Source organism: Hippopotamus amphibius, chromosome 5 (genome assembly GCF_030028045.1).
Source record: "Hippopotamus amphibius kiboko isolate mHipAmp2 chromosome 5, mHipAmp2.hap2, whole genome shotgun sequence".
Taxonomy (NCBI): domain Eukaryota; kingdom Metazoa; phylum Chordata; class Mammalia; order Artiodactyla; family Hippopotamidae; genus Hippopotamus; species Hippopotamus amphibius.
In genome coordinates this window covers 27,330,203-27,355,240 of record NC_080190.1, presented here as the reverse complement: position 1 = coordinate 27,355,240, position 25,038 = coordinate 27,330,203, and the positions used below count along the sequence as shown (strand labels likewise).

The window sequence follows — 25,038 nt, the reverse complement described above, 5'->3', positions numbered from 1 at the left end:
GACTTACTTAAGGTCATAATTCAGATACTTAGAAGGGAGTGGGGGGGTTGTTGGATGGATTGATGGATAGCAACTGTTGAAATTTCCTTGTTCCAGGACCCATGGCCCAGGGTAGAGGTGAGGTTTGCAGGTGTAGTTTTCCTGGGGCAGTGGTGGTGCGGCGGGGTATATAGAGAAAGCAGGACAGGTTAGGGTACACAACAAAAAATGTGTTTTAGCTCCTTCTCTGCCTTTTGAGAGGTGGGCTTGGATCAGGACAGGGGAAGGAGAGTATCCACACCTGTTTGCCCAGGAGTAGGCTTGATCCTGAGCTGAGCATTGAACTTGAATCCTGTCTCATTAAAGTCTGCAACTGTTGGACTGTGGAGCTTAAACCTTCTTCCTTAGCCTCACTCCTAGCAAAGTAAGACTCTTTCAAGAGATTCTTAATGCCAAAGATGGCTCAAGGCCTGAGATGTTAGGGGCTCTCAAAGGTGGTATAGAGAAAGAGAATCTGGGCTCTTTTTGTCCTGTTTGGCTTTTAAAGCATGACTTGGAGGGGAAAATGGACCGTTCAAATGGCCTGAAGCACCCAGGACAAAGCCAGGCTTGCTCAAAGCAGGGTGATTTTTATTCAGTCCTGTTAGAAGGGAATGTCCCTAATTTTAAAATTTAAAAAGTCCTCCACGCACCCTTAAAAAAATAAATTTTGTATTTAACTCTTGACCTGCTTCTGAAAATGTATCTTATTTTTTCCCTCACATCTGTATAATGTTCTTTAAAACACACCAGTTCCTATGTGTTTTATCCTTTTGACTCCTGGAGAATAATTAGAGATTTCATAATAGAGAATATTGTTAATTGTGTGTTTACATTCTTTTCATCCTTTCTCACAGTGACTGTTTAATACCAAGTGTGTCTCTGCATATTTATGTGTTTCCCCAGGGTAATCCTCATTGTGAGAAAGATAATCTAGACATTTATGAGCTCTTACGTTTACACTTCAGTTCATTTCTTTTAAACCTTGATGAGACTGATTTCTACATGTCTTCCTGAGTTGAGATGCTGAACTTGTGGTTCAGGTATATTCTTGATTCAGATCAGGGAGGATGACTACCTTTGTCATTAGAAAATTATTTAGAAATGCTTGCATTGATTTGTGCTTCCTGATTCTAAAGAGAATTTGAGACGGGAAAATTATAGGTCATGATCGCCTTCTCCCCAGGACAAGCCTAGTTAGTAATCACGCTGTTTTGCCCTCGGCATGAAATGGTGATGTAAAGACTCATGATTCTTGGGGAAAAAAAAGCAAGCAATTAGGATGCTGTCTCTAACCTAGTTTTTTCTTGATCATTACTTTGTCCAGAAAAATACTTGAAAAAAGGTTTTGCATTAGACACCTTCTAGATCAAGGATTGGCAAACTCCAGCCCTCAAGTGCCTGCCATCTGTTTTTATATGACCCACAACGTAAAAATGTTTTTTACGTTTTTCACTTGTTGAAAAAAAAATCGAAGGGATAATTTTATTTTGTGACATGCAAAAATGATACGAAATTAAAACTTCATATCCATAATAAAGTTTTACTGCAGCACAGCCCTGCTAATTCATTTACATGTGGCTGCTTTTCGCCAAACAGCAGAGTTGAGGAGCTGCAACAGAGCATGCGTGGCCCATGAGTCTGAAGTATATACTGTGCAGCCCTCTGCAGGGGAGGCGTGTGGACCTCTGTTCTGAATCTTCCTTTGTATGTGCTTGACCTTGAGGATCTCATGGTCTGGGGTAGAAATGCAGTTAACAGATATTATTATTAAAATACTGTTCCATGAAAGTGTTCTTGTTTGTTTCTTGAGATTGTGTGTGTGTGTGTGTGTGTGTGTGTGTGTGTGTCCCCTCCTTCAGCAGAGGCTGCGAGCCTCTTAAAGGCAGGGGCACGCTTCCCTGTGTCTTCTGTAGCACAGTTATTCTTCACTGCAATGTGGCGACCCAAGTAGCAGGAGCCTGTGTGTGCTCCGGGCTACGTGCTCTGTTGCTATGTGGTTGTGTAGGCTCTACGAGGGGAGGATTCTTGTCTACAGCTGCCCAATAATGTACTTCTAAGGGCTCTGAAGATCTTCACCAAGTGTGGCGATAGCTGCTCCTCATCGGGTTGCCTGTGGTTTCTTACTTTGGATTGTGTCACAGTCACGACTGCGGCGCTGGTCTGAGGAGGCCTCTCTCTCCCTTCCCCTTTGCATGTGGCGCTTGTATGGAGTATGCCTACCATCTGGAGAGAGAGCCTCGCCTTCCCAATATGTTGTCATTTTCATTCAAAAGGAGCCCTGATCTAACGGAATGCATTTTCTTACTTTTTCCTTTTCTCATTCGTCCCTCAGCTGATAACAGAACGAAAAAGAAAGTGGCCCATCGAGAAAGAAAGCAAGATTTTTCTGCCTTTAAGCAGACAGACAGCGAGATGAAGGTTAAAATATCACCACAGCTTCTCCTGGCCATGCACCGTTTCCTAGCAACAGGCAAGTGCAGCTTATCACAGTTTGAAATCTCTGCCAACCCTGGAGCAAGTTTCTCACCCACCGCTGACTGGGGTGGGCTGGGGGTGGAGACTGGGAAATGGGGTGATAAGTAATGCCACTTTTGTGTTTTGTTTTTTGTTTCTTTGTTTTGTTTGTTTTGTTATGTTTTTTTCTTTTTAAATTCTCTCCTCTCCCATGTTCAGTGTCGGCATGAACCCTCTGAGACATTTACCAGGGGTGGACCAGTAACTTAAAATTGGTCTGAAAGGTAAGGATGAATGTTAGTGCCACACTGCATGTGAACTGTAGGCCAGGCCATCCGCTTCAGCTCAGTCCAGGGGAGAGCCAGCTGGCGGAGCAGGCGGACAGTGCAAACCAGACACCACCTCGTGGTGTGTCGGACAGTTGAGTAGCTCTCTCTTCAGCTTGCCTCGGAAGAACAGTTGGACATCCGTGGTGACACAGGTGCTATGATTTGCAAAGAAGAACAATAAATTTTCAAAATTAAATCTTTACCCTTTATGGTTTTAATGAAATCAGAAATTCTAAGAACTCTGACATGGATTTCTTGATGGCCTCTTCAAATCAGATTGTTAACTTGGGTCCATTCCAGGAGGCAAGTGTTCACATTATTAAACCACCAACCCAGCCAGCACTGACTGCTCCAGAGAGGTCAAGGTCAAACGGACTTGAGAGCCTGACTGACCCTGCTCACATCCCCAGATGGCTCTCTAGGCGAAGGGTGAGCTCTGTTGACCAGGGGAAGTGTGAGAAAATCTAAGAGTACCCAGTGGCCTGTAGAAGACGTCTGTGTCCAAGATGGGCAGCCCACGCCTTTCATCTGAATGCAGTGTACTTAAGATATTTTGAAAAGAAGGCTAACGGCAGCCCCGTGATGGAATGTTATGCACTCTTTAAGATCATATTTTCAGATACCTGGAAATGCTTACCATGTAATATTTATGACATGGGAAAATACTCATAATTTAATGTAAAGTGAGAAGAAACAGAATATAAAACCACGTGCACACAAGATTATCCGTGTGTGTGTGTGCACACTCACGCACGCGGCGCTCACGCCGAGGTGAGGTATTGGGACGCAGTGCTCACCAGTTGCTCAAAATGGGTAGAAGTGGTTGATTTATAGGTGATTTTATTTTCTTTACCTTTTTCTGTATTTTCCAAAATTTCCACAATGTACTATCTTATTTTGTTATTGCAAAAAAGTCACAGAAGCTAATGCAGAATTTGTCTCACGTAGAACATAATTTAAAAAATTTTAAAACACATGAGCAATATCTTTAACTTGCTTGTTATTTTCTGTTTCTGATAATATTGTTCCTCATCATTTAAGAACCACAGTTGAAAACTAAATGTTACCCTGCTCTGCCTCTGAGATACCATAAAGCCCACTTTCAGTAGAGCGCCCTGAAGTCAGTAATTTTGGGTTTTGTTATTTTAATAAAATCAATCTCTTTGTAGATTCAGATCAACATTACTTTTTTTTAATTAGCAAGTTGGAGTGCATGTTGATGTGTGCACGTGCCTTGCTTTTATTCTGAAGCTCTACCTTCCTTTGTTCCCAGACTTTCTTAGGGTAGTTGAATGGGAGAATGAGATGTGAAGCACTGCGTCTGTGCACCTGGTACTAACCCACACCTAGACGCTTCCTGACCTCTGCTTCTTCCTTTGGCTGTTGTCGGACAGCCGGTCTTCTGTGGCCCGTTGCAGGGTGTCCCGGCAGTCCTGGAGCCTGCTTCTGGTTGATGTTCCTTTGTGTCAGTCAGAAAATGAGGGTATTTTTGTGAGAACTGAAACCAATGACAGGTTGAAAAGGAAAAATTTTAAAGCAACAGACATGAGAATTCAGCACTTTCTAATTTCTCCCAGGTAATCTGCCCCCAGCGGATCACCAAATGGAAGTCTTGTCAATCCATACTGTATCGCTTCAATTCCAAGTATTCTTTTCTCTAAACACCGTAATCACTAGTATCATTTTTTTCCATCCATTTGAAGTGTAATATCAAGTTGTGTTTATATCTATAGAAGTAGAAGCATTTAGCCCATCCCAGATGTCAGAGAAGATCCTTCTAAGGCTGCTAAAGCACCCCAATGTCATCCAGGAACTGAAGTATGATGAGAAGAACAAGAAAGCCCCAGAATACTACCTCTACCAGCGAAACAAACCTGTAGACTACTTCGTTCTCATTTTGCAGGTCAGAAGAATTAATCAGTTGTTGTTTGATCTTATTGAGTACCCACCTTTCTGGTTCTGAGGAGACTTGGCGTAGGTGAATGGGAGTCAAGGATTACATACTTAACTTCTGGGGTGGCCTTGTAGGTGGGAGAATTTCATCTCCCCGTTTTCATATCTGCGAACAATTTCAGTATAAAGCAATGTTATTAGTTACTTTAATTTCCAATTCTGACGGGCACTTAATGATTGCTGAGGCGTTGAGGCATTCATTTGGAGAAGGGTGAATGCAGGTGTTTGTATTTTTGTTGGAAAGTTTGGGGAGTTCCCTGTGCATGTCTAAATCTTGGCTGGGCATTGGAAATTTAAGTGTTATGAGTTGCTTGGAGCGTCTTTTTAACATCTTTTCTTTCTTCCATCCCTCATCAGGACTTGGTCTTGCACAGCTCGCTAGAGGTGCCTTATGGTCTCCTCCCTTAACGCCATCAAAATAATCCATTTATTATCGTTTTTATTCCTGGTTACTAACCAGATTCTGTTTTAACGAGGAACTGTTGGGATAATCACAGCCTCTCATGGCAATGGTGACTTGCCTCCTTCTCACTGTAATATAATCCACTATATAAGCTGAGAAGGTCCATCCATTCTGAACCCTCCTGGAGGGGCTTCTGTGCTTGAGTTGACAGGAAGCCCTTGTTATCCCACAGTTTCGCTTGGTAGAGCACAGCTCTTGGCATGGAGACCAAGGTGAATAGCATGATCAATGAATAGCGTGCTGGGTTTATTGATTTCTTGTACCTCTTTATTGAGGAATTACTTTTATAGGAATTCCAAGTGTATTTCAGTACAAGAATACTAGCCCCTTAAGCATCTCCTATTTCTTGGTTACTTCCTAGGTAAGAATTGGAGGGATCTTTATAAGAGTACAAGTAGCACTTGGTAGGCCCATCTACAATTTACATGAGTCCAGCAAGTCCCAATTTTCTGAATGAATTAAGAAGGTCCTTTTTATTTGAAAATAACTCTTATCAGATGTCTAGATGTTAGAAACCCTGGGAAGTGTTGTGTTCATGCCCCGTGTTTGGACTGTATAGTGAGTTGTGGAAGCAGAAGTGAGGAACTGTAGAAAAGTCTGTGGATTAACTGGGCATATACTGCTTTCATACAGTGTTTCTTGGAAACTTCTGTTTGCAGGTTTTCTAAGTCAGTACCCTGATTCTTCTACCTCATTCAATCCTGAATTGTGTTTTTCTTTTTCTCTGGGGATGGACAGGCTTGAAACTCTGAGGGGGCTGCCGGGAATTTATTTACTACAGTGAAGGAGTAAAGCATTCATGTGTCTCATGAAATCTGGATGTGAATATTTCTTAAACCTAGAGAAACTGAATTACGTTAAAGACAGTTTATTTAGGAGAACTTTGAGGACAGACATTGTGAATTTCAGTAATATTAGAAACTCTGTGGCTTTCAGGCATCGATTTTTATATAGTTAGCATTTATGCATTCTGATTCAGTAATGCTCTATTGCTATGTAAGAAAGCCATTTCCTGGCTGATAGATCTAAAAATAGGTATTATGGAAGAGGGACTTCATAATCCTTGTCCCTTTTTAAGCAGACCTTTAAAGATATTTTTGATAAGGCTTTTAGTCTATGTACCTATATTTGAATACTTATGTCATGTAAAATATTTTTATAAATGTGACAAGTTCTTGGAACTGATGATGTTATGGGGGTTTTATAAAGATTTAAAGGTTTTATGGAGGTGTTTGAATCATAAAGTTTGGTGAAAATCATATTCTTGCAGGCTAGCCAGTTACCTGAGGTATCCAGAGTATGACAAAATGAAATATCATAATACCCTGTCAGTCTAGCATAGCTGTCACCATTTACAGAGTATATTCCACCCTAAAATATCACTAATCCATCATTGGAAATTCATGCCAGGTCATTGAACATGTTCCACTGTATTTCAAGAGCATTAAACCAGAAGAAAGCAGCTGTAGCTGCCTTCTTTTCATGGCCTCAGTGCCAGCGGGCTGCCCTCTTCTGCAGACATGCAGATACTAGGAAAAGTCTTTTGTTAAGTAATTAATGTTTGGAATATAATTATAAATAGAAACATCACTTTGAGTTTAAACTCTGGATAAAATAAAGTCTAATTTATTCAAAGCAAGCCATTTAAGTAAGTGTCCTTAAAAGAATATCCTATAGGTTATGGGACACATACCTCCTGCTACATCTGAATGAAAAGGCACTTCAAGTTTTATCTAAGAAAGTAGATTTTTTCACTAAAATGTATTGTGATAAAAGCACAATAAAGAGTGAAAGAAAATTTTATTGGCTCTACATGCCTTAAATAACTTAAAATACACATATAAAAGTAGAAATGGATAGGAACATAATTTTGTTGGAAAATTTTTTCCAACATCATAAAAGAGCAAGAAAAAATGTTAGTTTTAAATTGTATAAATAATAAAATAAAAAATTAACCAAGTTGAATAAAATTAAACATAAAGCCAGGGAAATACACTTTAAAAAATGTTTTATGTGAATCCTTCATAAAAATTGGTCATATGCTCTGTCACATGTAAATTCTAGTAAATTCAGAAAGAAATTTCATAAAACTACCTGCATAGATCATAATGAAATTTAGACATAAAAATGCATAATTGAAAAGTACTAAGCTATTTTAAAATTGTGATGAATTTTCTTACAAAAGTTTATACATGATGTATAGAAGAGTGTATAATCTACTCTTATTTGTGTAAGAAGAAGAAAAAAAAAACCCCAAACCTGTCTTTCTTTTACACACACACACACACACACACACACACACACACTGATAATAATCGTTGCCTCTAAGGAGGCGGCCTGGAGGACTAGGAATAGGGTGGAAGGGAGACTGACTTCTCCCTTTGAATTTCCATGTGTATGTACTACCTATTTAAATAAAGACTTGTTAAAAAATAGAATTAATGGCAAACTATAAAAACCCTAAATAGCAACTGAATCAGGGAGAAAATATATAGAATATCATAAAATATATAGAACATCATAAAAGACTATTAAATAATAGAAATACTGTGTACACAGTATATCAAAGTTTTAAATTTTATTCCTCTAAGTACTTACATAAGAAAAAAATGTATCTGTAATTTTCTATAATAGAACAAAGCAATAAACTAAAAAGAAGAACAAATTAAATAATTGTCATGAAAATGACTTTTAAAATGAAAGTTTTACATCCCATAAATAAAATCGATTCATTCTTTTAAAAGATTAACAAAATCAGTATTCTATTGGCATAATTAATGTGGTAAGAGGGAAAAAAAAACTAGAAGTTCTTCTTTCCTCCAAAAAAAAGCAGCTAGCATCAAAGGAATCACTTGAAAAAAAAATTGAGACTCTAAAGAACTCAATTTCTATATTGTACAAATAGAACAAGATGATTTGATAGTTAAATGCATTCTTTACGACATGACCTAATCTAAAGTCTGGTATTGTTCTGGGCCAGTCTCACTTGTCCACATTGATGGAGAGTTCCTAAATAAAAAGGTAGCAGTTAGAGACCAATAACAGACTCAAAGAGTTATTCACTGTGACTGTGACTGAATTAGGATTATTTTAGGTATTCAGGGCTAGTTTAATAGAAGGACAACAAAACTTAAATACGCCGTGTTAATTAGGGAAGCACTAAAGGAAAAAAGCCCTCTACTCGTCACATCAATAGATATCAGGAAGGCAGCTGACAAAATTAAGCATCCATCCTTGATTTGGAAAACAAACCAAAAACAAAAACAAAAAATCTTTGTAAAAATCCATGATGAACAGTGATGAAAAAAGAAAAAAATTTTGTAAAACCAATCACATCCTTAAACTGGCAGCTTCCTTTTGGGAGTACGATGTATACAATCCCTCACATACATGCATCTCAAGAAATCATTGCTTTTTTTAAAAAAAATAAAGCTGTTTATGCGGTAGATTTATAGTAAATCTATCATTTATAATTAAAGCAGTAGAAATAGTCCATATGTCTAAGCTAATCAAATTTCAGTATGATAATATGAGAGATCATTATATGGGCATAAAAGAAGTAGAAAGCATGTACAAAAATATGTCAAAGATAGTGTTCATGTAATTATAACTATTATAAGCCATTTTTCTAATATATCTAGTTGATATTTTACCCTGAAGGATTTGTTGATCCTTTGGGGAATAAAATGTCTAAGCAAATGAAAAATAGGATTGTTCTTATACAACACTTAATCAGGTTATGATTTTAGCAAATATAAAGAATAATAGGAAAACAAGAGGAATAGCTTTTTTCTTTGCCAATTATATAATCAGTAGAAAGGGACACTTTTTTTCCTGGTGTTAATTTTTATTGATTTCATGCCCCAGGTTTTTTGTTGTTCAATTGCCCCCCCACTCTCCTTTTTAGGACTTCTGACATAGATTCGAAAGGGTTTTTCCCTGTGGAGTGAAATCTGTTCTTTTGCGGAGGTGGCAGGTAGCATCTTAGAACTAAACAGCCCTTGACAATATTTAATATCATCTTATTTGTTATTGGGAGAGGAATTTAAGCCTTAAGTACCAAACCTTCTCATGGAGTTTTGAGTTGTAGGGTCTAGGTGTCGCAGTGAATAGTGCTTCCTCACTCTTGAGTTGTGTACAGATAACACAGCCATGTTAAAGAGAAAAATTACTTAGATACCTAGTGTTGACTCTATTTTTTAAAAAATTAAATGTTTGTAAATGTGTGTAAACTAATATGAGCTCCTTTGAACCCTTTGAGCTAAGAACTCTTACACAGAACAGTAAAGAAAACAAGTTTGTAATTAGTATTTCAAATGTGTAAATGACATTGGCTAGTAGGAAAGTGCCAATGGTCCCAGGACGGTAGCAGGGAGCTCTGGCGCCAGCTCTTGCATTCAGCACACTTGGGTCCCCATGTGCCTGGCGAGGCCCCGTGTGCCAGCACCCTCCAGCCCTGTGCTCAGTTGGAGCTACTCTGTACGTTTGTGCAGTGTGTGCTGTTATTTGGCCTCTATTGGGTGTGACTGGATTGTTTGTCCTCCTCTGTTTCCTTCTATTTGGGTCAGTGCTTCTCACACTTCAGTGTGCTTGGGAATCCCTTGGGGATTCAGTACATCTAGGGCGGAGTCTGAAATGCTTCATTTCTCACAAGCTCCCAGCTGGTTGAGTAGCAAGGCTTAGCCTCTATGATTCATGTCGTAAGAACAACTTCTTAACAGAGATTTGAGCACTAAGGCAAATGCTGGCACTGACATCTGGTGGCAGCACTTGGTTAGAAGATGGTCAACCAGATAGCCCGAGATATATATAAATTAATTTTTGACTGTCAAAAAAAATTTTTTTTTAATTTAAGTGTTTATGAAGCAAACTTGCTGAGTCCCAGGACTACATCTGTGGACTCCAGATTGAAAAATGCTGCTAGAGAATGTCTGAGTGGTGCTTCCCCTTCTGCTGGGCAGTGCTGGTGAACACAACCTGGCGTTTATGCCCCTGGCATTTTGTTACCTCCTTTTAGGTGTCAAACCCTGCTTTGTGATGGTGATTTAAAAAGCAAAAACAAAATGAAAAAATAACTCAATTCTAGAGTGAGTGGGAGACCAAGTAGGTGCTCAGTATATAGGATCTGAGGGTCTTCAGCCTTGAGTCCAAGGCCTCCATTGATTGCTTGATCTTGTTTGTGCCAGCAAGGATAGCTTAGGCTTCTGCCTTGAGGCCAGGTACAGCATGTGACTGTTGAGTACTTTGTGAATACTTAGAAACTTTGAAAAGAGTTATCTAATACCTCTTGCCAAAGGACTAGGTAGTAACTTTACTCAGGGAGCCAGCTTTGCTTGGGACAGTGAAGCCTTCTTCCTGTTTTGTCAGTTCACCAACACGAAGCCCTCGCTTCCTTTGGGAGACTATCCTGTCCTGATTTTTCTTTCTTTTTTTTTTTTTGGTGATACACTAAACTAGAACAAATTCGAGAATGTTTCAAAAGTAAGATTGTTGATGTAGCTCTTTGCCTATATGGAAAAAGTTGTTTTCTGAGAAGATACCTGGTTGAGTTTTGAGCCAGGCAGGCTGTTTCCTCATGGAGCAGCGCTGCTTTGTGTACTGGTAGGTGTACTGGAAAATGGTCACTTTCTTGAGTCATTGATACATATAGGTGAATAATAAATGTGTTCACTGGATGTTTCTAAAACTTGCCTGCCAGGAAAGCTTCACTCCTCTAGAGAAGGATATAGGGCTGGGTAGTTTTTTAAACTTTTGGAATTGCAGAATCACAGAATGTTAGAACGGAAAGAACTGCAGGGCTCCTCTCCTCTACTGCAGTTTTATAACTGAAGCAAAATTAGTCTAGTGCAGTGGTTCGTAAATGCTGGTGCTTGACAAAGTTTTTGCCAGTTTGAGGCAAAATGAGAAAAATAAAGACAGTTGCAGTGAGTTTCTTCATGAAGCTGTATGTATTCTGCTTAAAGACCTGTTATTGTGAAATATATTTTCTATATTTGGGTGTTAATATCTGGGCTTTTGTGAAATGATGGTCACAGTAGATAGCTGTGTTTTAAAAAATCTTTATTTTATCAAATAAAAATGTGGCAACCCTCTCTCTGTTTCTGAGGAGGAAGATGGGTTTTCCTAGTTCTTGGAATCCAAGCAGCTGGGAACCACTGACCTAGTATACCTGCCTTGTAATCTGATGGATCTAGATTAGGTAGACTCCAGAAGGAAGATAGCGGATCCTGCCCCCACCTGCCGACCTGTCTTGGGGGGGTGCAGAGGAGAGATCAGCTGAGGGGCCTGCAAATCTTTGAGCAGTTGTCCTGATTTCATTCATAGATTCACAGCTTCTGGGGGAGTCTCCAGAGAGGCCAGGGTGCACAGGGGTTCCAGAGCTGATACCCATTTGCAGGGACACAGAACACAGAAGGCCCTGTAACTTGTTTTAAGCAATAAATAAGTAAATAAAAGATCCAGATCAACAGGAGATCCACAGAGATGGAAGTCACTCTGCGGCATTTGGTCCTCCCTCCTGATTTTGTGCATAGCAGTGCAGGTTACAAGATGGTCCTGCAGCCACTTTTGAGCTTACAGTCAATGAGGCAGACAGTTTCAAATAGCATATATGTGCATCCTAGCTCTCTGATACAAAATCAAGGATTAGTCCATGAAGGAATGGATAAGTAACTGAAGGTGTACACCGGGGAGCACGTTCATTTCTGTTGCTCACCGCCTCTATGGTGTCGCTCCGCCTCCCTCAGGGACTCTGCATCCCGTTCTTTCCTGCCAGCTTTTGGCTTTTGCTCCTTGAGTTCCCACCTCCTCTCCATCCACTAACTTCTTGCCCTTTCTGCCCCGATTTCCCTAACCCTAAGCAGCCCTCACCTGACCCCAGGCTGCTGGCATCTCCGCTGGTGACCCTGCTGCCTGCGCTTTGTCCCGCCTGCCCTCCCATCCCCTCCACTGTCCGGTTTCTTCAGGAAGAGACTCCCTCAGGCCCCAGTGGCCCCCTCCTCAGTGACTCTGACTTGCCCCTGAGGTTCTTCCCTCTCCTAGCTTATGTGGTGACACGATTGTCTGCTTCTCCTTATGTCTGTTTTCCCTTTGGTCCCATATTGGTTTCTTTTCCTCCTCCCACTCTCAGTCACAGGCTGCAGTTGCTCCTTTTCTCTATCCACTTTCTCTTCTCTCTCAGACCCCTGTCTTCAGTTCTGACCTTTTCCCTGACCTTTGTCCTTCCATGTCAACCTCTTGATGGACTCTTCAACAGGCCGTGTTTTCTTAAAGGGGATTTGTCCTCTCGTCCCGGCCCCCATCACCGACGCAGCCCCTTCCCCGCATTGCCGTCTCCACTCACGGGGTCCCCGTTCTTCACGTTGCTCAGAGTGGATTTCCCCCGTGCTTATCGATGCCCCACTCTCTCCTTACACTTCTTTCTCCCTTATGCTTTCACCAAAGTACGCTGATTCCTTATCTCATAGCGATCTTTTCCCAATCCTGTGGTTACTGCTCTCGTGTACGTCTGGACTTGATCTTCCTGAAACCGTGTTCCTCTGCTCAAGGACCTGACCTCATTAGCCCGCCTTCAAGGAGCTGTTCCACAGTCCGACCTGCGCACCAAACTGCTTTTCCAAACCTATCTCCCCTTCTTTCCTGAGCCTGGAAGTCTGCTGTCACCCACCTCTCACCTTCCTCGACACCGTTCCCTTCTCTTGGCTCAAATCCTACTCCTCCTTAGATTCTCTTTCCTGTATAAAATTTATCTTTAGACAAGGACAGGAAGTAGTTTTTTCTCTCTGAGCTCCGTATATTCTTCTTGTCTTTTTCCTCATGTAGAATTTTTGTTTACTGCCTTGTATCATTGAGTGTCATGGGCTCTCCCTTTCCAGGATTGCATGCTCTCAGAGGAGCAAGGGCTGCTTTCTCAAGAGGCTGCACAGCCTCTCCTGAGGACCCTGCATGGGCAGGCTTTTTAGTGCCTGTTGGTTCACAGGTTGATTTTATATTACAGCAAGAAAATTGGTGGAAGATTGTTAAAACTAATGTTTTCTATTGAGTGAAGGGAAAACCTAAGAGAGAGACAACAGATAGTTTTCTGAATAAGGGATTTGAGAAAGGGCTTCCATAGTGGGGATCTGGTGTAGAGCAATGGGGGTGATCACAGCAACAGTCTGTGCCCGTGGGTGGCACCGTGTAGCATGTTGGCGAAGAGCTTGTTCTTCGGTTACGTCATCTTTGTGAGCCCTGCTCTCCTGATTCATAAGGGGGTGGTAATTGTGTCTGCTTCGTAGAGTTGTGAGCGTTAAATGGATTAATAAGCACTGTGAATTGTTAGCACAGTTTCTCTTCAATGAATGGTAGCTTAATTTTTGTTTACCCATGGTAAAGGATGCACCTTTGTAAAGGTACCCTCTTACTGGAGAGGCAGTAATTATAGGTGAGATGAGCAAGAGCTGTTCTGACCCTTGGCTTGGAAATCTAGAATGCAACTCACTTCTGAGGGTTCTTCAATAGCCCAGAAAATGCACGTTGAGCACCCTGAAGGGATTATGGTGACCCATAAGGCTAGAGGGATGAAGAAGGCCCAGTTTGTCCCGGAGGAGATGATGAGAGTGAAGAAGTTGTAGTCAAGTTCGAGGAAGGAAAGAAAAGGGAGAACCTTGGAAGAGGTTTTGTCCTAATGAAACAGGATCTCTTAAGGTGCTTGTCCGAGAGGTACCACGGTGCTGCAGTGCCTCTGCGGTGTCTGGATGACCGGGGGTTGGCCTGCGAGGTGTCTGCTCAGTTGGTCAGGACCCATGCTGGGGAAATAAGAGTTCTGCCCCTGGGAGCCGGTGTAGTCCTCCCTGTTGGATGGTCACAACCCATGTTGGCCCTTGCCCCTGACTCTGCTCCGACTTGGGCTCCCGTGGGACTGCTTAGGTGACCATCACTGAGCACCTTCTCAGTGTTTGTCCCGTGGATGGAACAAGAGCCTCATCTTTTTATTACTGGGAGGGCTCTTGAAGAATCCACAAACTGGGATGCTGGAAAATACTAAGTGGACTCATGGAAATTAAACGTCACACTACTGTTAACTCTGCATCTCCAGCTAAATGCAGTTTTTCATATTTAAGATGAATTAACCCTCCCCCCATCTAAGTGGGAAAGATTATCTGAGGCTTTTTTTTTTTTTTTTAACTTCCTTGGGATTGTTGGGAAAGGAATTTAGATAAAAATCTGAGGAAAGACTAAATCTTGCATAAAATTTGCAAAGAAATGCATGTAATTGGACTGAAAATGCTCCCTTTTTTTTCTTTTCACAGGGGAAAGTGGAAGTAGAAGCTGGGAAAGAAGGTATGAAGTTTGAAGCCAGTGCTTTTTCGTACTATGGTGTCATGGCCCTTACAGCCTCCCCAGGTGAGTTTCCTTCTCAGCCTCAGGGCAAGGCTAGGAAATCATGCCCTTGTACTGTCATCTTTCTCTCTGTACCTGCCGGCTAACCCTATTTATTTACTTTTTGAACTTTTTATTGTATATCGTGTATACAGAAAAAAACTGCTCACATCATACATATATACCTCCATGAATTTTCACAAACTGAACCCAGCTCCCAGATCAAGAGACAGGACATCAGCAACCCCAGAGAACTCCCACCACCACCCTCCCCTTTAGTCACTATCTCCCCAAATTAACCACTATCTTGACTTCTAAGTACTGACTAGTTTTTGTTTGTTTGTTTGTTTTGGAACTTCAGGTAAATGGAATTATACAGGATGTGTTACATTGAGTCTGGCTCCTCCTCCCCAGTGTTGTCCTGGTCACATGCATCTGTACTGCTGTGTGAGCTTAAACTCTGTATAGTGTTCCATGGTGTGAACACACAGCAATGCATGTATTCTTTTCACTGCAGATGGACACTGGGGTCGTTTCCTGTTTGGGGGCTACTGTGAACTGTGTGGCTGTGACACTGTACACATCCTTTGAAGACATTTCTGTTGGGTGTATATGTAGGAGTGTATATGTAGGCAGGGTCACCGTTAACAGCTGCTGCCCCACAGTTTCCCGGGAGGGCTGAGGCAGTCCCACTCCTGCCCGTGCTGACCAGCGTTCCCGTCACTCCACATCCATCGCTCGACACTGTTGAATCTTTTAGGTGTTAACTATTCTGGATGTTTTTTAATTTGCATTTTTCTGAGGATAGTTGAGGTTGTTAATATATATCCATTGCCTATAAGCCAGCTCTTCTTAGCTAGAGAGCTGGCCAGTTAAGTCAGCCAACGAAGGGTGGGGGTGCCACGGGGTCTGGACCCCGGGCTCTGAGCACAAGATGCCAGAAGGCAGTGTGTGTCCAGTAGGAACATGGACGCAGGTACTTGGGTCACCTCTGGAATGGGACTTGAATGGTCCCTCTTGGCCTTGCTTCGCTACCTCATCCCCGCTGGAACAGGGCAGGCAGGTAACGGAGGCTGGAGTACCACCTTGTGGCCAAAATACCAAATGACATGCTGTGCTAGGAAACGTCTTTTATAAACATCAAACTTAAAATTAGCCCATCCTAGAAGAATGCTGTCACTTCTGAAAACCAGTCTCAAAAGAGGGAGGGACACCTCCAGACAAGTCTGTGTTGTGCCATTGGCCCTCATCTGCTGCGCCACACAACGTCTCAGGTGCCTGGAGATGTTACAGTTAGGAAGCCAGGGAGACGTCAAGAATTCTCTGCCGTTTCTAAACCTCCCCTGCCCCCAGTGCATCTCCTCACTGCCCTGCTGCAGGTTTTTGAGTGACGTGGGCCATTGTCCTCATTGTCTGACACCCAGTGTGAACACAAGCCTGTCTGACCCCACTTAATTAGTAGATGTCTGCTGTAAACTTGAAGGTGATCTTCTGTTTTCACTGCTTGCAAGAGGATGGAGAGATTCTTAACTAGGCCAAGAAAACCTGAGTGACAGCCGGAGTTCCATTTATGGTTACCTGACTGAGAGAGGCCCTTGGCTTCCTCATTATTAAAAGGATATAAGATTACCTCCTGAGATTATTAGAATAGGATGTGATGATATTTACACGAGTGCTTTGCAGCCTTTAAAGCACAAGAGGAAATGTTTGTATAACACAAGTAGGTGTTGAGATTGTGACTATTGCTTGGCCACCAACCTCAGATTAGCCCCAGGTTAGCAGAATCAGATATATATAAGGTAGCTTAGAAAAGAAAGCTAGAGGAGTTAAGTTGTACATTTTTATTGATCACTAGTTCTTGAAACCTAAAAATCAGTCCAGTTCATATTGAATTATGGATTTATATAAGGGTAAATCACATGAAGAAAAGGAATTGAAGACCAGGCCTTCCGTATAGAAAGCGTGCGGGGCTACAATCGCCTTACCCAGTGTGGAAATGCTCGGAGGGAAGGGAATTTCATTAATAGCATCTTACTTACTACAAAGCCCGGTGTTTTACTTGACTTTACAATTAGGATCTAGGATCTTGTATATTCATTGAGAGATACAATTAGTACAGTAATCTCAAGATAACGTTTATTAATGGTGATTGCCTGGAAAGACCCTACTGTAATCAGTCATCAAGACCTGCCCAGTTATTTTTCAATTATACCTTAATTTAAAAACAAAAAAAGCAAAAACCTGCCCGGAACATATGACCCCTGCCTGGTAGGGCATGTTGATTGACTTTGGTCTGCCATTCCCAGGAGATCTGCGTATGATGTTCTTCACTTACCTTCCTCATTAGAGGAACTTTGGATTGCTATGGAATACTTTGAAATTTCAAAGCATCCGGTCAGAGTTACAATCAGACTAATTAAGAAGGTAAAGGAATCGAATAGTTGCTTGCCACAGACAGGGACGCTGTCGGCTGCGCAGTGAAGGAGCACCGAGGTGCTGGCACAGGCGGCGGGGCTCATGCTCTGGGGGCCCTGGATGAGTCGGGCTCCGCTTTGTGTGGCTAGCTGTGACTGAAGTCCTTGGGGGCACGTTTTGAGCTCTAATCTGCAATTGGGTATTAATGGCTGAAGAGATTTCTAGGTTAGTTAAGAAGCATGTGATTAGGTTTCCTCTTCCTGGAAAGCAGTGTGTGTTCTATTGGTTTATATAATATCATATAGGCTTCTGCATTTCTGGAACTGAACGCTCATATGGGTAGAACAGGTATCCACTCCTGTCCCTTGATTACAGAGAGCTCCTTTCTTGCCTTTTGATACAGTCTCACCCTGTTTTTCTCCATTTTTCAGTTCCTTTGTCCCTGTCTCGTACCTTTGTTGTCAGCAGAACAGAGTTGTTAGCAGCAGGTTCTCCAGGTAATTCTGCATGTTTCCTTTTCATAATTCTGATTGCCTCCCTTGACCCCACCAAAGCCCGGCTGGCCAAGTCTGCTCCCTTTATTTGGTCCCTTTTCAGTTTTTCTTTGAGCTCTAAAACTCCACGGTTCTGTGACCTAGTGAGCTATCCAGGAAAGCATAAGCCCACAGTAGATGCGGAAAGGGTTTGGGAGATGGGAAGGGAATCTTGGAACATGAACGGTGTTGATACTGGGAAGGAGAGAGTGGCTCTGACATGGGTTCCCTGCTTGTCCCACCCACACTGCTGACCTTGGATTTTTGGGGCTGCCCTTTGGTTCTTTCGGTGACCTCAGCAAAGTCATGGTGCGTGAAATTTGCAGAGACCCCCAAACCCGAGGATTCTTATGCAGAACACCGGCAGCCAAAAAGCTGAAGGACTATGAACTTTTCTTGATACACAAGAAAGTACCCCATCCGCAGAGGCGCCAACATTCCTATTTCTCTGGTCCTTTTTCTGGCATCCATGTGAACAAGGTGCATGTATTTCCACCCTTTGCTGGGCAGGTGGCCACGCTTCTCCTGTCTCTCTCTTTGTTTTGAAATTAGTGCTGTGCACATTCCTCACGAGCTGCTGGTTATTGCCCTGCAGGAGAGTGTGGTCATGCCTGGCTATTATGTCCAGCTGCTAAAAAAGAAAGGCAAAGGTTTAATCTCTCTTTAATTAAAATTGCTGGGCTTTCCTGTTTGGTAGTACAACTTTTCTGTATTTATTTTCTTCCATACAGCTTATATTTTAAAATCTTACGAAATTTGTATTTCATAATCCAGTTTCAGCAAAACTCTAAAATGCTGATATTTGGTAAAGGAGGCAGTACTTGTCTTAGAAAGAAGCTAATATTCTCTCAGGTCCTGTTCTTAAGAAAAAAAGGGGTTGTTTGGGCATAAGCTATTACTCATGGGGCTATTGGAATCAAATCAGCTGACAGACTGTACATATATACACATACAGATGTGTATGTATACGTATATGTATGCATAAGTATGTATTTATATGTGTGTTTGTATTTTTTCCTTCCCATTTTATTTGCTGGCATCTGCTACCGATTTAAAATGTCACAGATGTGGAAGTAAAGTGACATTTGGGTGAAGCTCATGGAAATGTCATTTGTGTTTTACTTTTTCTGTAGAACTTAGAGATTTCTTAGTTCTGCCCCTTCCATTTGATCTAGTAGTAAGAAAATCTATTTTGTGGGTCCATACCTTTGAGGTGCTGGCATTACAACAATACGAAGCCTGATAAATGGGGGTTGAACTACACCAGTGATTTCCAGCCAGTTCCACATGGTGCCTGGTGGCTCTAAGGGAGGAGGCTGGGAATGTTTCTTTGTGTCTTTCTAGCTTACTAGCAAATGAAAGGATTCCTAGGTAGGATGACTAAAATAAGCCAAGGCAAAAAAACAGAAAGAAAACAATTCTGAGAAGGCATGAGAGGAATTAAAATTGAAAGTTTTTTTTTCATCATTATTGGCATAAAACCTTGGCACATAAATTTAGCAGCAAAATATGACCTGCACTGGGCAGTGGCCACTTAGAGTCTTGGTTCTCCTTGGTGCGAAGACTCGCACATCTCACCACATGTCGATGAAAGGTGATTGTGCTGGTTCCTGTCGAGATGCAGAAGAGGTCCTGGAAAACGGTCTACTGCTCCAGACTGTGGCTGTGACGCCAGGCAGTGGGTTCCTGGCAAAGGAGAGGGTTCATATCTCAAAAAACAGAGGGCAGTGGGTTGAGAGGAAGCTGACTAGGAGTCTAGATACTTTGGGAGACCAGGGAAATTGCCATGTAATCCTCCTCAGAGGAAACAACAGGAGATTGAGAAGCGCTGTGTAAGGCCTCAGCCAGTGATCTGGCGATGCACAGGGTCTGATCAGTAAGAAAAACATTTTGTTTTTATAACCTAAAATTGTAACCCACAGAAGTAATCACCATTTCAGAAGTATCTAGATTTTGGGCTAAAGCCCAGGGATACAGCGGGGTCCCTTGTTTCACAGACCGTTCTATCCATCAGCCTGTGCAGAGTTATCACAAGTACAGCAAAGCTTGATCCTGAGGGTAGGCACGTGGTGGAGAGGTCTGGAAGCCTGCTTATGGGAAAGAATATAATAATGTGAACAAGGCTCCTTTATCAGGCACTTACTGGGTGTCAGACGCTGTGCTACGCACTTCACATACTTTATCTCATGCTGAGTCTTCATCCGACCTTACGAGGTGTGCTATTACTATTCACCTTTTACAGACAGGGAATCTGAGGCTTAGCAAAGTTGGGGCATCTAAGTTGGGTCATCTAAATAGACAACATCTGATAAATTAATTTGCCTTGTTCTCGTAGATAAGTGGAAGCAACAAGAGGAACTGCTGTTGAGTTTAATTTTGACTAACAATGGAAAATTGGTTCATGACATGAAAATTGTAGGGAAAGCTGTGACATGAAAATTTTAGGAGAAAGGGAACTTGTCATATGAGGTTCCTTGAATACTTGCCATGTTTTGTTCTGCATGTCATGTTTTAAGAGGGATATTTGTTGGGACTTCCCTGGCAGTCCAGTGGTTAAGACTCTGCACGCCCAATGCAAGGTGCAGGGGTTCGATCCTTGGTTGGGGAACTAAGATTCCTCATGCTGCATGGCACAGCCAAAAAAAAAAAAAAGAGGGACATTTGCTGAATGGACTCTCAGGCAGTGGTCAGGATGGGTAAGGGGGGATAAAACATGTGACGTGAACAGTTGAACCATTTAGCTTGGAGAGGAAGAGACTTAACTGTCTTCAGACTTTTAAGGGCTATTCTAAGTAGCAGAGGAATGGACGGTACTTGGTAGAGCCCCATAGCGTGGAGGAGAGTGAAGTTGGGGGAGCAGATTTTGATGGGTGTGATGACAGACTTTCCCGTAGTGGAAGGGTGGGACGAGCCGAAAACCAGTCAGTGACACATTGCAAAGAGGACCAGCCATCAGGTGGAAGAATCGGTCCCTTTCAATCCTGTGACATCGTGCAATCCAGTGTGGACACCCGATGGATATTTGTGCAATAGGTTTGACTAGAAAAGCAAAAATGGAAGAAGCCTTGGCGAGGGGATGGGTTTTATTTTTAATGAAATTTATTAGGGGACTTCCTAGGTGGTGCAGTGGTTAGGAATCTGCCTGCCAGTGCAGGGGACACGGGTTCCATCCTTCCTGCTCCAGGAAGATCCCACATGCCACAGAGCAACTAAGCCTGTGCACCACAACTATTGAGCCTGCGCAGTAGAGCCCGTGAGCCACAACTGCTGAGCCCATGTGCCGCAAATACTGAAGCCCACGCACCTAGAGCCGGTGCTCCGCAACAAGAGAAGCCACTACAATGAGGAGACCACGCACCACAATGAAGAGTAGCCGCTGCTCGCCACAACTAGAGAAAGCCCGTGTGCAGCAACAAAGACCCAGTGCAGCCAATAAATAAACAAATTTTAAGAAAAAAGAAATTTATTAGAAGCTATGGGTGAACATGCCTTTAAAAGCAGCAACACTTAGACTCACCTGGATTTCCTTTCACTTTGTTTTAATGAAAGAGTACTGTCGATCTCACTGAAGACTTCCCCAGCACCTAAGGGAACCTAATCAAACCTTCTAAGGGTTTGGTGTCTTCTAGGGTTCTTAAAATCCTGAGATGTCCTTGGGCTGCCTGAGAGGGATTTTACTGGGGTCAGAGGCAAAGGTAACAGGCTTGGCTGTGAGGTATGGTGTGAGCAGACTTCTAGAACTGTTTTGATCCCTTTAAAAACATGCACTGATTCATGACCATTCTCGAGTCCTTTGTTTTTTGCTTCTGGCAAAATAATGCAGTGTTCCCTTCCTACAGTCCGCGTTTTGTATCAAGTAGCTTCTGTATCTCGGGCCTCACCTCCCTGGCCGGTGCTCCTGACATAGTGTGCCGCCATGGGGTCTTTGCTATTGGAGACTCGGAGGACTGGGTCTGTTCGTGTGGACGGGGCTGGAACCTGTTGCAGGAGAAGCCTCGAGTGCTCTGTAGGAGGCCCTGCAGCTGAGCTGCATGGCTGAGGTGGCTGGTATAAGTTAATTGAGCTTGTCTATTCATTATTACTTTACTTGGAAAATGAAGAGCTGACTTGGAGTTACGTCTACCTCACCTAAAAGGCAGTTGGGGTTTTTTCTCCTTTTCCAGGTGAAAACAAGTCACCTCCTCGCCCGTGCGGCTTGAATCACTCGGACTCCCTCAGTCGCAGTGACCGGATTGATGCGATGACGCCGACACTGGGGAGCAGCAACAATCAGCTCAACTCTTCATTCCTCCAGGTCTACATCCCTGACTACTCCGTGCGCGCCCTCTCCGATCTCCAGTTTGTTAAGGTAAGAGGAGAGGGTGGCTCGGCTGGGCCTGGCAGGCTCCCCCACCATCGCGCTGAGCCTTCCTTGGTCATTTTGCGGGTGCCCTGCCTCCAGCTCCTGTGCGCATGACTCCGGCTGGAAGAACACCGATCTCCTTGCCTCTGTCCAGTGAGCTGCCGAATCAAATGTGGCTTTTTCAGGGAATGAAAGCTGGAGATGGTGAGAAAAAGAGTAAACCCTTTCAGCCGGTCTTCATGAGCTCACGACTTTGGGAGACTTGGAAGACTTTCTGGGAAGGACCCTCTGCTCACCTCCTGCCCTGGAGATGGGTCTCTTTTCTTAGTCCAAAATAAGGATGGCTTTGGGGGGATTAGCCAGCTTTTGCTGATGGAAGCCTATCTCCATTTTCTAGTCTCTGTGAAATTTTGAGGCAAAATTTGGAAATGGCTTATATTTCAGTAAAAACTGACTTGTTCACTAGAATCAACTTGAACTTTAAAAAGTGGCTCAGTTTATACTCAAGGATGGTTTTCTCCTAGAGCAACTGCTAGGGGCCCTTTGGGGGATATAAGGTGTAATAAATACCGTGTGGAGACAAGAGAACCTAAAAATAAACATTATCTTGGTTTGTTTTCTGTACCATCTCCTGGCCCCAGATCTCAAGACAGCAATACCAAAATGCCTTGATGGCATCCCGGATGGACAAAACTCCTCAGTCTTCAGACAGTGAAAACACTAAAATTGAATTGACTCTTACGGAGCTGCACGACGGGTTGCCAGATGAGACGGCCAACCTGCTCAATGAACAGAACTGTGTAACACACACCAAGGCCAACCACAGCCTGCACAGCGAAGGCGCCATCTAGGGCGCCGCCCCGGCCCCGCCCCCACCATCTGACCGTGAATCCCGTTAGTGTGAGCTTGTGTGCCACGCAGCCTCCTGCAACATCCTGAGACCAAAGACTTTGTCCCCTTCCTGGAAGCAGCAGAGGAGGCCGGGGAAGGCAGGAATGGAAACCGGAGATGTGAAATTGACAGCCAGGGCGTGGCATTTGAGATTATGGAGATGAACTTCTTCCACCCGAATAGAATCATGTTTATTTTTTCAGCTGTACCTTTTATTGTTATCCGCTCTCCTCCTCCCTCGATTTGCATGAAGTTCAAGATTGTTGCGATTTATTTTTTTCCGAGAGATGATGTTTTTAAAAAGTGTCTTTTGCAGAGTTTCAAATTGTTCTGTCTGAACTCTGCTGTGACCCCATGATGTGACCTTAAGAGGATGGACTCGTCCCTCCAGTGGCCTTCCTTGGCCCCCCAGGGAGGGGCACCCTTCCTCTGTGCCCCAGTGGGTGTCGCTGTCGAACTTGAAGGATGAATGACACAGACCTGCAAGGCTGTAAGCCCGCACAGGGACCCACAGTCGCCTCTGAGCTCAGTGTTGTTTAAGTTAATGTTTAACGGTGTCCCTTTCCCTCAGAAAGGTTTAACATTTGCTTGGAATGTGGCTTTGCTCCCACTCTAAGGAATTTTTGTCACCAAAATGAATGTTAATGAATTTTAAACCCATGGTTTATCTTTGCAAGAGGCAGGGTGGCTTCACCCCAACATTGCCACAGCCTGGGATCTCCAGCTCAGCCAGGCCTCTTCCCCGCCCCAGCTTACAGAGCGCCGTCACCTACCGCCCCGTCCTTGCTCTTGTTAACCCAAGATGCTGCTACACAGATGCCAAATGGAAATCTTCCACAGGGCCCTCGAGTAAACTCGTGGTGTGGAGTCCACGCCCCTGCCCTTCCCGCTGGGACGTATGTCATTGTCAGAAAAGGAGTCAGACCTTCCAGCTGTGCTCTGTGCGCCCTGCCGAGAAGGCACGTTTAGACCCATGGGTCTAAAGGAGGAAACTCTGGGGACTGCCAGCCCCTGCCCCTCCTTCCAGGGAGCCAACTGTCCCTCTTCCCCTCTGTCCCTGGGTCCGCAGGGCCCACCAGCACTGGCTGTGTCCCCACCCGAGGACCTCTGTGCCTCCCGCCTCAGACGCGGCCCACGCCAGAGAGGCTGCCTGTACAGCCAGGGTCAGTTTGGCCCCGAGCAGGGATTCAGAAACCAAATGTGTGTTGTGGCCATTTCATGTGTGTCTCTGTCTTATTTTAATACCAAATTCATCATGTGTAGTGAAATTAATGTCAGGAGGTATTTCTTGAGTGACTTAATTCTTAACTCTCTTATCTGTGTTTTACGTGTTAACCCAAGGGATATGTGCATTTTGTCGGCAATATTCCTACACTGAAATGACTCCTACCGACCACAGTTTTCATGTAGACCTGTCAGTCCGCGCTGCGTCCAGTCCCTAGGCGAGAAGATAGCATTTTCTCCATTGGGTCTCACTGCACGAAGGGAAGCCCTGGGGCTAAGCGGCAGTTTCTTCTCCTTCCTCCAGGTAGGACCGTGCACCCCAGTCTGGGCGCTGGCGGGCGGGAGCTGCTGTTGGGGAAGTACCAGCAACACGCTGGGCTTGCCTCCCGGTGAGCAGCTCAGTGGCTCCAGTGTCATGTGCGCACCTGGTGCAGCGTTTTCTCTGGGACATCAGTCCTAGAGCATCTTCCTCAGAAGGTTGTGGCCCTTAGTGAGCGAAGTACTAGTCTCACCTGGTAGAAGTCACCGGGGTGCCCCCTCGGGCTGAGTGGCCTGCTGTCGGCACCCAAGTTACCACCGTGGGATGGCGCTCCCACTGCGGAGCTTGACATTAGTGGGACCCTGTACTATGAGCATCTCCTTTTATACACAGACCCATCCAAGTGTAACGGTCTCACTTTCTTTTAAGATGCGTCTAGCTGAGCACAATGCCAGTATGATATGACAAGGGAACAGGGGTTGTCTGTAGGGGACTCAGAAATGAGAGAGTTCCCTGTAATAGAGTGAAACCCGGGCCTTGCCGGGGTGGGGGGGAGGGTTCCGCCCCCACCACAACGCCGCGCTCTGGGCTGGGACAGCACTGGCTGTCCCTGTGGTCTGGTGGAGCTGGCTGCCAGGCCGTGGTTCCTCTGGCCCCCAGGATCTTCGCCCTCAGCTTCCCCTGGCCGCGCTGCTTCCACCTGCCTCTCCACACACACTTCCCAGGCGCCTTGCTACTGGAAGGAGCCTCTGGAATCACAGTTATTGTGTTGGATCTTTTTGGAGCCCCACTGC

At 43.8% G+C, this 25,038-nt stretch overlaps 1 protein-coding gene across 2 annotated transcripts in view; it reads left to right on the top strand.

Moving 5' to 3' along the window:
- Positions 1-24,629, top strand: part of CNNM2 (cyclin and CBS domain divalent metal cation transport mediator 2) — a 144,438-nt gene extending 119,809 nt beyond the window's left edge. Inside the window, exons 3-8 of one of the 2 annotated variants that reach the window (XM_057736062.1) lie at positions 2,354-2,491; positions 4,538-4,707; positions 14,511-14,604; positions 17,427-17,492; positions 21,692-21,876; positions 22,512-23,135. In XM_057736062.1, the coding sequence (XP_057592045.1) occupies positions 2,354-2,491; positions 4,538-4,707; positions 14,511-14,604; positions 17,427-17,492; positions 21,692-21,876; positions 22,512-22,721 (863 nt within the window). In that variant the 3' untranslated portion in view covers positions 22,722-23,135. Of the gene's footprint in view, positions 1-2,353; positions 2,492-4,537; positions 4,708-14,510; positions 14,605-17,426; positions 17,493-21,691; positions 21,877-22,511 lie in introns of both variants that reach the window. The other variant, XM_057736063.1, reaches the window with a different exon arrangement.
- The last annotated feature ends 409 nt before the right edge of the window (positions 24,630-25,038 follow it).